This window comes from Phyllobates terribilis, unplaced genomic scaffold (genome assembly GCF_046119375.1).
Source record: "Phyllobates terribilis strain yellow unplaced genomic scaffold, ASM4611937v1 Scaffold_3__8_contigs__length_932513732, whole genome shotgun sequence".
In the NCBI taxonomy this organism is placed as follows: Eukaryota; Metazoa; Chordata; class Amphibia; order Anura; family Dendrobatidae; genus Phyllobates; species Phyllobates terribilis.
In genome coordinates this window covers 655073719-655086060 of record NW_027362763.1, presented here as the reverse complement: position 1 = coordinate 655086060, position 12342 = coordinate 655073719, and the positions used below count along the sequence as shown (strand labels likewise).

The 12342-nt window shown below is 48.2% G+C and overlaps 1 protein-coding gene across 5 annotated transcripts in view; it reads left to right on the top strand.

Moving 5' to 3' along the window:
• The window catches only part of MDGA1 (MAM domain containing glycosylphosphatidylinositol anchor 1), a 476469-nt gene that overhangs the window by 254177 nt on the left and 209950 nt on the right, over window positions 1-12342 (top strand). For all 5 annotated transcript variants that reach the window (XM_073671690.1, XM_073671688.1, XM_073671693.1 and 2 more), the window contains exon 2: window positions 5622-5761. In XM_073671690.1, coding sequence (XP_073527791.1) covers window positions 5622-5761 — 140 coding nt within the window. The remainder of the gene's footprint in view (window positions 1-5621; window positions 5762-12342) is intronic.

Genomic DNA, 12342 nt, shown 5'->3' with positions numbered 1-12342 from the left:
ACCTCATCATATGGGCCAGAGATTGAAAGAAAAAGGAAATCGCTCATTAAACTTCAAAGGGGATCTACCACACTCCTCACAATTGTCGGGTCACTCTCCTTTGCATAGGTGTTCAATCTGCAGTCTCGCAGGCACCGATACAAAATATGGAATATCGGAAGTTCTATACTTCCGATATTAATAGGACACATATTTTTAGTGGCAGGCTCAGCTAAGGAATAATACGCATATTTTTCCGTATCTGAGAGCCCTGCCAGTGAGCTATAGCGCACAAGTAACAAAATAACGGACAGCGGGAATGTCATGTCTGGTCTCTACAGGAAGGTAAATTTGCAATAAAAAATATGGTGGTGTCACCTGCGAATTTCTGCGATCAACCAGCGAGAAGTTGTCGCAGAAGCTAGAGATTTTAATAATAATATGAAGGCTCACCTTCGGCATAAAAGATCCAGCTGAAGATGGATCTATACTCATGCCAGGAGATACATATTTTGTAAGCAGGGATCCTGTTCGATAACTGTCCATTGGAGCGCCTCCCCTCCAGCTAAACTAAATTGTCTCTGCAATCGGTCTAGTAAGTTTTTTTTTTTGTTAATCCCTTTTATTTTGTGTAACTGTATATTCTGTATTGTATTGCCCCCCTTTGTAAAATCTTTGTATATTTTTCATAAACACTGCCTCCCTTTTGGATTAAATAGAAAATGTAATAGTCCTGTTTCTTTTGTCCTAAAATCGGTCCTCCCCCGAAGCCATATACGCTACCAAACGCAGGCGTCCGGCCAAGCCTGTATTATATTTTAAAACTGGTGGTGGCAGAGAATAATCGTAATTGGGCTATCGTGAAGCTGGCAGTGATCATACGGGGGCATATACACATATTCCATGCGTTGGAATTCGGAGGTGTGTACGCCATACGCTCACTGCTTGCTTGCCGATAGCTTCATAGTAAGTAATCGGGATTGTGTGCGCGAGAATCCCTGACACATACCCAAAGCTTAACTTATATGTATAATTTGAGTGATATCTGTTATCCGCATAGTACATGTGATATTGGATCTACCATCGCCCTTATATATTTACTATCACTTGTGTGAAATCTGCCTATCTAGGCTCAGGTGGTACAATAGAAATGGACTCTTTTTCGTTAAAACTCCAGCTAAACTGATAATACTGATAACATTCAACTTCACAGCAGACTGTAAAGCAAGATGCCTTCCTTTGCCAGTCTTGGTGTGCTGACATCTAGTGGCTAATGTAAAAACTGCAGTATGCTGCTTCCTAGATGTTTACTTTTAAAGAAACAATGCGCTGGCGATCTATAGATCGATGAACGGGAGGGACACGAGTTCTTTACATCAGATGTAATTATATTAATGTTGTGTGCGTCAGTAAATGACGAGCCGCAGGACAAATCTACAAGTTGTCAGATACTAATCGATGGCATATTTCTTGCTTTTCACCAATTGCACATCCACTGAACTAGAAAAGTTCATCTACCCCCCTGTCCCTGTGTTAAGTGAAACTGCAGGAAATCCACATTTATCTATCGTGCGGATTTCTTACACTTCGCTGATTTTTTTTTTTCTCCGCGCAAGAACAATGTGATCATCTGTCAGTAAGACTGGAAACGATGGCAAACAAGCAGCTGAACACCGCTGAACCCTTCCCTTTACTAAACATCTCCATGTATCGAAATAATTACTCATTAAAGTCATCCCATTTGATTAATTACCTTCCTCCATACATCAGATACAAGACAATTAATGTAACAGTCACTTGACCCCAAGGTATTGTCTAATTTTTGCATCTATTATGGAGAATCCTCCGTATTGTTTAAAGGTCTGGCGTGTTCTTCATCTGAGAGTCTGTTCATTGCCGCTGTGATTTCTTCTCTTTCATGGATGTTCATTTAACGTCAGGAATAAATTATAATAATCTGTCTGCGGCCAATACTAAGAGAAGCATCCTGCATATAGAGTTATATGATAAAATTCTGACTGCAGCCACCACTAGGGGGAGCTCCCTGTATACAGATATACATGATAAGGTTCTGTCTGCAGCCACCACTAGAGGGAGCTCCCTGTATACAGAGATACATGATAAGATCCTGTCTGCAGCCACCGCTAGGGGGAGCTCCCTGTATACAGAGATACATGATAAGATCCTGTCTGCAGCCACCACTAGGGGGAGCTCCCTGTATACAGAGATACATGATAAGATCCTGTCTACAGTCACCACTAGGGGGAGCTCCCTGTATACAGAGATACATGATAAGATACTGTCTACAGTCACCACTAGGGGGAGCTCCCTGTATACAGAGATACATGATAAGATCCTGTCTCCAGCCACCACTAGGGGGAGCTCCCTGTATACAGAGATACATGATAAGATCCTTTCTACAGTCACCACTAGGGGGAGCTCCCTGTATACAGAGATACATGATAAGATTCTGTCTCCAGCCACCACTAGGGGGAGCTCCCTGTATACAGAGATACATGATAAGATCCTTTCTACAGTCACCACTAGGGGGAGCTCCCTGTATACAGAGATACATGATAAGATTCTGTCTACAGCCACCACTAGGGGGAGCACCCTGTATACAGAGATACATGATAAGATCCTGTCTACAGTCACCACTAGGGGGAGCTCCCTGTATACAGAGATACATGATAACATCCTGTCTACAGTCACCACTAGGGGGAGCTCCCTGTATACAGAGATACATGATAAGATCCTGTCTACAGTCACCACTAGGGGGAGCTCCCTGTATACAGAGATACATGATAAGATCCTGTCTACAGTCACCACTAGGGGGAGCTCCCTGTATACAGAGATACATGATAAGATCCTGTCTACAGTCACCACTAGGGGGAGCTCCCTGTATACAGAGATACATGACAAGCGGTTGTTGGCAGTCATTGGTTGGAGATAATTACTTAAAGGGATGTTCTTATTTTTTACTATTGCCCTGAGAACTGACAGGCAGGTATTTGCTAGTAATGACCGGTCTATTCCACCCTCTCAGTGGTCGCGGACCTCTCCTGTCGGCGATTCGTCAGGTCAACAGAGCAGCTCTTCCTGTCACCAGGGCGTGACGTCTGGCATTCTGCTTATTGACAGCCGTCAATCAGCATGACATAGTGACCGCCCTGTGCCGGCTCCGGGTGGAGCAGATAGATACTTGCCTTTTAGTTCTTAGGCTCATAGCAATAAGTTAGTCCCGGAAAAACCCTTTAAGACTATGTTCACAAGTTGTGTTTTTGCTGTGTTTTTAATGCAAATTGAATGAAATTTTAAGCTGCGTTTTACAGTAGAAGCAAAATCTATGAGATTTCAGAAATCTCATGCACACACATTGTTTTTTTCCTGACTGAATTGGAAAACTGCTGCATTTTTTTAAAACTGCAGCATGTCACTTCTTTCTGAGTTTTTTCACCCATAGAAAGCAAAGACTAAGTGCAAAAACGCAGCAAAAAAAGCAGGTATCAGGTTTTGCGGCTTTTTTAGTGAAAAAAATCACATACAGCAGGATGTGATGTTCATTTATTGTTGTGATTTTCCCAAGTTTAAACCATAATGTCTTGGTCTCCTCTGCTGAGATGGCAGTTTAGGATTAGTACAATTTAATTAGGATTAGGACAGTTTAATTAAATTAGTGATGTGTGTAAAGTAAACATTGGCTGACCGAGGTGTGAGATTGAACAGTGCCTATGGCCAACAAGGTGTGAGATTGAACAATGCCTGTGGCCAACCAAGGCGTGAGATTGAACAATGCCTGTGGCCAACCAAGGTGCGAGATTGAACAATGCCTATGGCCAACCAAGGTGTGAGATTGAACAATGCCTGTGGCCAACCAAGGTGTGAGATTGAACAATGCCTGTGGCCAGCTAAGGTGTGAAATTGAACAGTGCCTGAACAACTCAAGGTACCAAAGTGTGAAAGTAAGCAGTGTCCTACAAACTCAATGCACTGCCAGTGTCTTAGGCAAACTATTCACCTCCCCCTGCTATTACATTTGCAATTATGTATTTTTTTCATGAATTCATATGAACTCTTTTGATCAGAATAGTTACTATTTTTTTCAGACATAAAAATCTTTTTCCGCTAAATAATTTGATCGAATTGCCCTTTTTTTTTTTTCCACAAATGGTTTTATGGTGTCACATATGTTTTGCATTGGTGACCTGTGTTCCTGCTTCTGTGGTGGAAGCAAAGCTGAAGTTTTGGGATCCGGAAAAACGCAGCAAAAACGCTCCAAAAAACCACAGCAAAAACGCTCCCAAAAAAAACGCAGCAAAAACGCTCCAAAAAAACACAGCAAAAACGCTCCAAAAAAACCGCAGCAAAAACGCTCCAAAAAACCTCAGCAAAAACGCTCCAAAACTGCTCCAAAAAGCGCAGCAAAAACGCAGCAAAATATGCCTTTTGTAAGCTGATTCTTTACTGCAAAGAGAGCAGGTTTTGCTTACGGAAAGAAAATGCAGCAAAAACGCAACGTGCGAACATAGCCTATCAATACATTTAATTATACTGAGTGGTCCGGGGGGCTCTGGTTTGTACCTTCCCATCTACCATTCTAGAGCCGCACAGATATTCAGCCGATGGTCAGTTCTGTTCCTTTCCCGGTAGTGAGGGGGGGATCTGTATATAGTGTTCCCCCATCTATGGGGAGATGGGACCCCTCTCTGCATACCTGCCCTTTTTGTGCACTGTTGCCCCCACACTCGCGGGCACATGTATCAGTATGTGTGTGATGTACAGATACGAGCTGGTGGACGTGGATCTTCACCAGGACCCGTCCTCTCCACCACGGGGACCTTCTGACTTCACTAATGGACTGGACACAACGAGGAGAAGAAGAGTCGCAGATGACGCCGAGTCCTGACATCGATTTACACATTATGATATCAAAAAGATTGTATTGTCAGATCAATAGCGGCGCGGAGACCCATCCGCGGCCCATTTACCGCCACATCACAGGAGCGCTTCATACATCAGCGCAGAAGCGTCTGATCGTTACTTGAAGGAACGTTATATTTAGCAATGTCCTTTCTTCCTGGGAGATCAATGGCGCCTGATGGAGAGGATAGTTAATCTTAATTACCAGTTGTCTCTGCCATAAACCGCCTCCGTTTTGCAGCTCAGGATCGGCTTCTTGCTTTTGACTAGAACTAGAGCAGAAAAACATGGCTGCTGGTTTTTACAGAAACAGCGCCACCCTTGCCCACAGGCAGTGTCTGGTATTGCAGCTCAGATCCATATACAGGAATAGAATTGAGTTGCAATACCACACACTACCTGTGGACAGGGGGTGGCGCTGTTTGGGGGGGAAAAAATCATTCAATGCTTTTCGTTTTACTATTTAAGGAAATATTAGTTACTTAATGGGTCACATATCAGATGAATAAGAATTCCAAAAATGAAAGAGGATTTTTTTTTAGGAATCGGGAGTATTTTGCATTTGTGAAATTTATAAGAAATGGTCAAAAGTAATGTATGTATTATATGTCATGTAAATAATACCACCACATAGTGACCAATACGTAGGACCTAAGCCTGAGATGATGATGATGATGCATGTGTCCGCGGACTCCCGATAACGCTCTTGTGTTTTCTTCCAGCTCCAGCTCAGGCGCAGATCATTCACGCTGGTCAGGCCTGTGTGGTGAAGGAGGACAACATGAGCGAGCGGGTGTACACCATCCGGGAGGGCGACACGCTGGTGCTGCAGTGTCTGATCAGTGGGCACCCGCGGCCGCAGGTAGGACAACCCCGGGTCTCGTACTAATCTCAGCTCCTCACCTCTTACCCACAAGAACCGTTCGCCCTGGAGTCACCAGATTCCCCTGAACTTTACAGCGATGGAGAAACACTGAAGATTTAAAGGGGACCGATCACCACATCACAATCCTCCGGTTTATGCTCCTAATTTATTCCCTCTGCTTCCCGCAATATTCTGCTTTTATTTTTATGAAGAAAACAGAATTTTGTAACTCTTGGAGGGGCTCTCCGATATACACAACCCCTGCTAATTACAAGGGTCAGCTGATCACAAAGTGTCCTCCCTGATCCCCAGCGATCGGCAGGGACACCTGGCACTAAGTGTGTGATTTCTCTGCAGCGCCACCACAGGAGAGGAGAAGCATTACGCAGTTCCCATTCATATCTGTGTAATGGAGGGCGGACCTGTCCGCAAGAGAAACAGTTGCTTTTTCTTGTTTGTTCTCTGCTCTGGTAATAAAAAAAAGTATCCTGAAGAGAGGACCCCACAATATTACGGGGGTTTTCTGGGCTAAAGTCTTTCTGGCTGCGGATTGTGACGGTGCGGCATATGCATACTGTCAGGATCGCCATCTGTTGCTCCAGCAGCCGTCACTTCAGCTCTCGTGTGATTTGTGTACTGCTGGTCACATGACGGACAGAAACTTTTCCTGCATCTCTCAATAGAACATTAAATGGGACAATAAGATATCTGGCTGCCCCCCTATAAGAAGTCCTCAAAGTCCTCTGCCACTTTTAGTTGTTTTTTTTGGCTCCCCGTCAGCCCCTTGCTGCCCTCCTCGTGCTTTGTTAGTGTCTACATCCTGAACTTCCTGCCAGCTTTTCCTCTGTGCCAGTAGACTACATTTCCCAGGAGGCAGTGCTGTATGTGCCCCACAACTCACACAACTCCTCAGTGCTCACATTCTCCACCTACAAAGCACCATCCTGAGACTCCTATACAGTCTCATGGTGGATAAATCTCTGCACACAGTTTCTCCTCTCTCTTCACCTTCTATGCGCTATCCTGGCACTCTCCTGCCGTCAGTAATGGTACTCACGCTGTCACCACACAGGGTCAGTGCACTGTGGTGGAGCGACAAGTCATATAATGTAGTCATGTATTATAATAGAGCGCCCTGGAACGCCCGGCTCCATCCCCCTCTGCACAAAGTCACAATTGGCGAAATCACTTATTCTGTATGGAGCCTGCAAATGGGGATCTTGATAATGTGCACACGGCCCACTGCCAGGATCCAGCAATCTCTAGTCAGAAAGAAAGACTGCAGATATTTACTTTTAGCCCAGAAAACCCCTTTAACTCTTAATTACACAATAGTGTATAAATAATGAGTCCCATCATCTAAACAATGCCTTATTGTAATTGTGAATGTGGCAGCTCTCTCTGACCCTCTCCCAGCAGGAAATCCCAGCACAATCTCATACGCAGCCAGACGATGAAAGATGTCCATGCTCTCGGCCACTCGAAGAGCCTCATTTAACCCCTTGGAGCATATGGACATAACTGTACATCCACTCTGGTGTCCACATGAGTAGGGGCGGCTCTGGAGCTGTGCCATACAGCCGGCATCTGCCTCTAACCGCAGCGACCGGCGCTGGCTCTGATCGCTGCTCTTTAACTACACTGAGATCAACATTTAAATGGGGGTGATCACTGTGGGGCACCGAAGGGATACTAAGGCCGGCAGGGTCCTGCTGAAAGCCCCCACGGCTGACGTCTTGGTACTCTGGTAAAGCCCAGACCATCTTTTATGCTGCAATACCGCAATACGTAGAATAAGTGATCAGTCCCCTAAATAGACTACCGCGATGACATTGTGCGAAATGAGATCATCTGATCGCAGCGCCGGTGACCTCGTCAGAGCGGAGCCCCCCGATCTCTGACTCGTTGGCAGTTCTCGTCTAGCCATGAATATTTAATACACTTTTTTATTCCTCTCTCTAAATCCTTATTGAGTTCTTGAAGACGAATGTCTGAGGAGGGTTTATTAAGTGGCCCTGACGACAATGCAACCTCCGCTCAGTTACTTCTAAAAGCCCGGAACGGCGGCACAATGCCGGGGTGCAGCCGCCGCTGCCGAAACCTGCTCCTCTGTATCTGTATAATGAAAGCTTTGGGAGATTGATTGCAGGGAAGAGTGTTGGTTGGAGCTTTCCTTTCTTCCTTGTCTATTGATTGTCCCAGATTTCATCACTAGTCCTTTTGTCCCCTCGCTCGGGTCTATTACTTATGTAGCAGGAACGTTTCACATTTTGGATGTATTATTTTATGTTCCCGGGAGTCTGGAGTCTATAGTGTCAGCCTTGTAAGACAATGATACAAATCTTACTTTCCAGGTTTGTAGACACAAAGCTCAAGCAGATAACAGAAGTCCAGGATGCGGATGATTGTGCGGCACAATGTAGGACGCGGGCAGACGCTGCCCGTCAATGCTGCCCGTCAATGCTGACTGTCAATGCTGCCCATCAATGCTGCCCGTCAATGCTGCCCATCAATGCTGCCCGTCAATGCTACCCATCAATGCTGACTGTCAATGCTGCCCATCAATGCTGCCCGTCAATGCTGCCCGTCAATGCTGCCCGTCAATGCTGACTGTCAATGCTGCCCATCAATGCTGCCCGTCAATGCTGCCCGTCAATGCTGCCCGTCAATGCTGCCCGTCAATGCTGACTGTCAATGCTGCCCATCAATGCTGCCCATCAATGCTGCCCGTCAATGCTGCCCATCAATGCTGCCCGTCAATGCTACCCATCAATGCTGCCCATCAATGCTGACTGTCAATGCTGCCTATCAATGCTGCCCATCAATGCTGCCCGTCAATGCTGCCCGTCAATGCTGCCCGTCAATGCTGCCCATAAATGCTGCCCGTCAATGCTGCCCATCAATGCTGCCCATCAATCCTGCCCGTCAATGCTGCCCATCAATGCTGCCCGTCAATGCTGCCCATTAATGCTGCCTGTCAATGCTGCCCGTCAATGCTGCCCATCAATGCTGACCGTCAATGCTGCCCATCCGTGCTGCCCAAAAATGATGCCCGTCAATGCTGCCCATCAATGCTGCCCATCAATGCTGCCCGTCAATGCTGCCCGTCAATGCTGCCCATCAGTGCTGCCCGTCAATGCTGCCCGTAAATGCTGCCCATCAATGCTGACCGTCAATGCTGCCCATCAATCCTGCCCATCAATGCTGCTCGTCAATGCTGCCCATCAATGCTGCCCGTCAATGCTGCCTGTCAATGCTGCCCATCAATGCTGCCCGTCAATGCTGCCCATCAATGCTGCCCATCAGTGCTGCCCGTCAATGCTGCCCGTCAATGCTGACCATCAATGCTGCCCATCAGTGCTGCCCGTCAATGCTGCCCATCAATGCTGCCCATCAATGCTGCTCGTCAATGCTGCCCATCAATGCTGCCCATCAATGCTGCCCATCAGTGCTGCCCGTCAATGCTGCCCATCAATGCTGCCCGTCAATGCTGCCCATCAGTGCTGCCCGTCAATGCTGCCCATCAAGGCTGCCCATCAATGCTGCCTGTCAATGCTGCCCATCAATGCTGCCCATCAATGCTGACTGTCAATGCTGCCCATCAATGCTGCCCATCAATGCTGCCCATCAGTGCTGCCCGTCAATGCTGACCGTCAATGCTGACCGTCAATGCTGCCCATCAGTGCTGCCCGTCAATGCTGCCCATCAATGCTGCCCATCAGTGCTGCCCGTCAATGCTGCCCATCAAGGCTGCCCATCAATGCTGCCCGTCAATGCTGCTCGTCAATGCTGCCCATCAATGCTGCCCATCAATGCTGCCCATCAGTGCTGCCCGTCAATGCTGCCCATCAATGCTGCCCGTCAATGCTGCCCATCAATGCTGCCCGTTAATGCTGCCCGTCAATGCTGCCCGTCAATGCTGCCCATCAATGCTGCTCGTCAATGCTGCCCGTCAATGCTGCCCGTCAATGCTGCCCGTCAGTGCTGCCCATCAATGCTGCCCATCAGTGCTGCCCATCAGTGCTGCCCGTCAGGGCTGCCCATCAATGCTGACCGTCAATGCTGCCCATCAGTGCTGCCCGTCAATGCTGCCCATCAATGCTGCCCATCAATGCTGCCCGTCAATGCTGCCTATCAATGCTGCCCTTCAATGCTACCAATCAATGCTGCCCGTTAATGCTGCCCGTCAATGCTGCCCGTCAATGCTTCCCATCAATGCTGATCGTCAATGCTGCCCATCAATGCTGCCCAACAGTGCTGTCCATCAATGCTGCCCATCAATGCTGCCCGTCAATGCTGCCTCCACGGAGGTGGTCGGGGGCGAAGACACAGAAGTTATGTTCTGTGCAGTGTAAGCGCGCGGGGTCTCTGCAGATCATCTCACATTGCGAAAACAATTCAGTCTGTTACGTAGAGAGGGAAAGTGACAGGAGATGGTGAGATCAGGAGAAGTGGACGGAGGTAGAAGAACGAAGGGTAATGGTATCGATGGGAGAAGTCTGGAGACTGATGGGTGATGGGAGAAGTCTGGAGACTGATGGGTGATGGAAGAAGCCTGGAGACTGATGGGTGATGGAAGAAGTCTGGAGACTGATGGGTGATGGGAGAAGCCTGGAGACTGATGGGTGATGGGAGAAGCCTGGAGACTGATGGGTGATGGGAGAAGGCTGGAGACATGGGTGATGGGAGAAGCCTGGAGACTGATGGGTGATGGAAGAAGTCTGGAGACTGATGGGTGATGGAAGAAGTCTGGAGACTGATGGGTGATGGAAGAAGTCTGGAGACTGATGGGTGATGGAAGAAGTCTGGAGACTGATGGGTGATGGAAGAAGTCTGGAGACTGATGGGTGATGGGAGAAGGCTGGAGACTGATGGGTGATGGAAGAAGCCTGGAGACTGATGGGTGATGGAAGAAGTCTGGAGACTGATGGGTGATGGAAGAAGTCTGGAGACTGATGGGTGATGGGAGAAGCCTGGAGACTGATGGGTGATGGGAGAAGGCTGGAGACATGGGTGATGGGAGAAGCCTGGAGACTGATGGGTGATGGAAGAAGTCTGGAGACTGATGGGTGATGGAAGAAGTCTGGAGACTGATGGGTGATGGGAGAAGCCTGGAGACTGATGGGTGATGGGAGAAGCCTGGAGACTGATGGGTGATGGGAGAAGTCTGGAGACTGATGGGTGATGGAAGAAGTCTGGAGACTGATGGGTGATGGAAGAAGTCTGGAGACTGATGGGTGATGGGAGAAGCCTGGAGACTGATGGGTGATGGGAGAAGCCTGGAGACTGATGGGTGATGGGAGAAGCCTGGAGACTGATGGGTGATGGAAGAAGTCTGGAGACTGGTGGGTGATGAAAGAAGTCTGGAGACTGATGGGTGATGGAAGAAGTCTGGAGACTGATGGGTGATGGAAGAAGTCTGGAGACTGATGGGTGATGGGAGAAGCCTGGAGACTGATGGGTGATGGAAGAAGTCTGGAGACTGATGGGTGATGGGAGAAGTCTGGAGACTGATGGGTGATGGGAGAAGTCTGGAGACTGATGGGTGATGGGAGAAGTCTGGAGACTGATGGGTGATGGGAGAAGTCTGGACACTGATGGGAGATGGGAGAAGGCTGGAGACTGATGGGTGATGGGAGAAGCCTGGAGACGTATGGGTGATGGGAGAAGGCTGGAGACTGATGGGTGATGGGAGAAGTCTGGAGACTGATGGCTGATGGGAGAAGTCTGGAGGCTGATGGGTGATAGAATAAGTCTGGAGACTGATGGGTGATGGGAGAAGGCTGGAGACTGATGGGAGAAGTCTAATGGGTGATGGGAGAAGTCTGGAGACTGATGGGTGATGGGAGAAGTCTGGAGACTGATGGGTGATGGGAGAAGTCTGGAGACTGATGGGTGATGGGAGAAGGCTGGAGACATGGGTGATGGAAGAAGTCTAGAGACTGATGGGTGATGGGAGAAGCCTGGAGACTGATGGGTGATGGAAGAAGTCTGGAGACTGATGGGTGATGGAAGAAGTCTGGAGACTGATGGGTGATGGAAGAAGTCTGGAGACTGATGGGTGATGGGAGAAGCCTGGAGACTGATGGGTGATGGAAGAAGTCTGGAGACTGATGGGTGATGGAAGAAGTCTGGAGACTGATGGGTGATGGGAGAAGTCTGGAGACTGATGGGTGATGGGAGAAGTCTGGAGACTGATGGGTGATGGGAGAAGCCTGGAGACTGATGGGTGATGGAAGAAGTCTGGAGACTGATGGGTGATGGGAGAAGGCTGGAGACTGATGGGTGATGGAAGAAGTCTGGAGACTGATGGGTGATGGGAGAAGTCTGGAGACTGATGGGTGATGGGAGAAGTCTGGAGACTGATGGGTGATGGGAGAAGCCTGGAGAATGATGGGTGATGGGAGAAGTCTGGAGACTGATGGGTGATGAGAGAAGGCTGGAGACTGATGGGTGATGGGAGAAGGCTGGAGACTGATGGGTGATGGAAGAAGTCTGGAGACTGATGGGTGATGGGAGAAGTCTGGAGACTGATGGGTGATGGGAGAAGTCTGGAGACTGATGGGTGATGGGAGAAG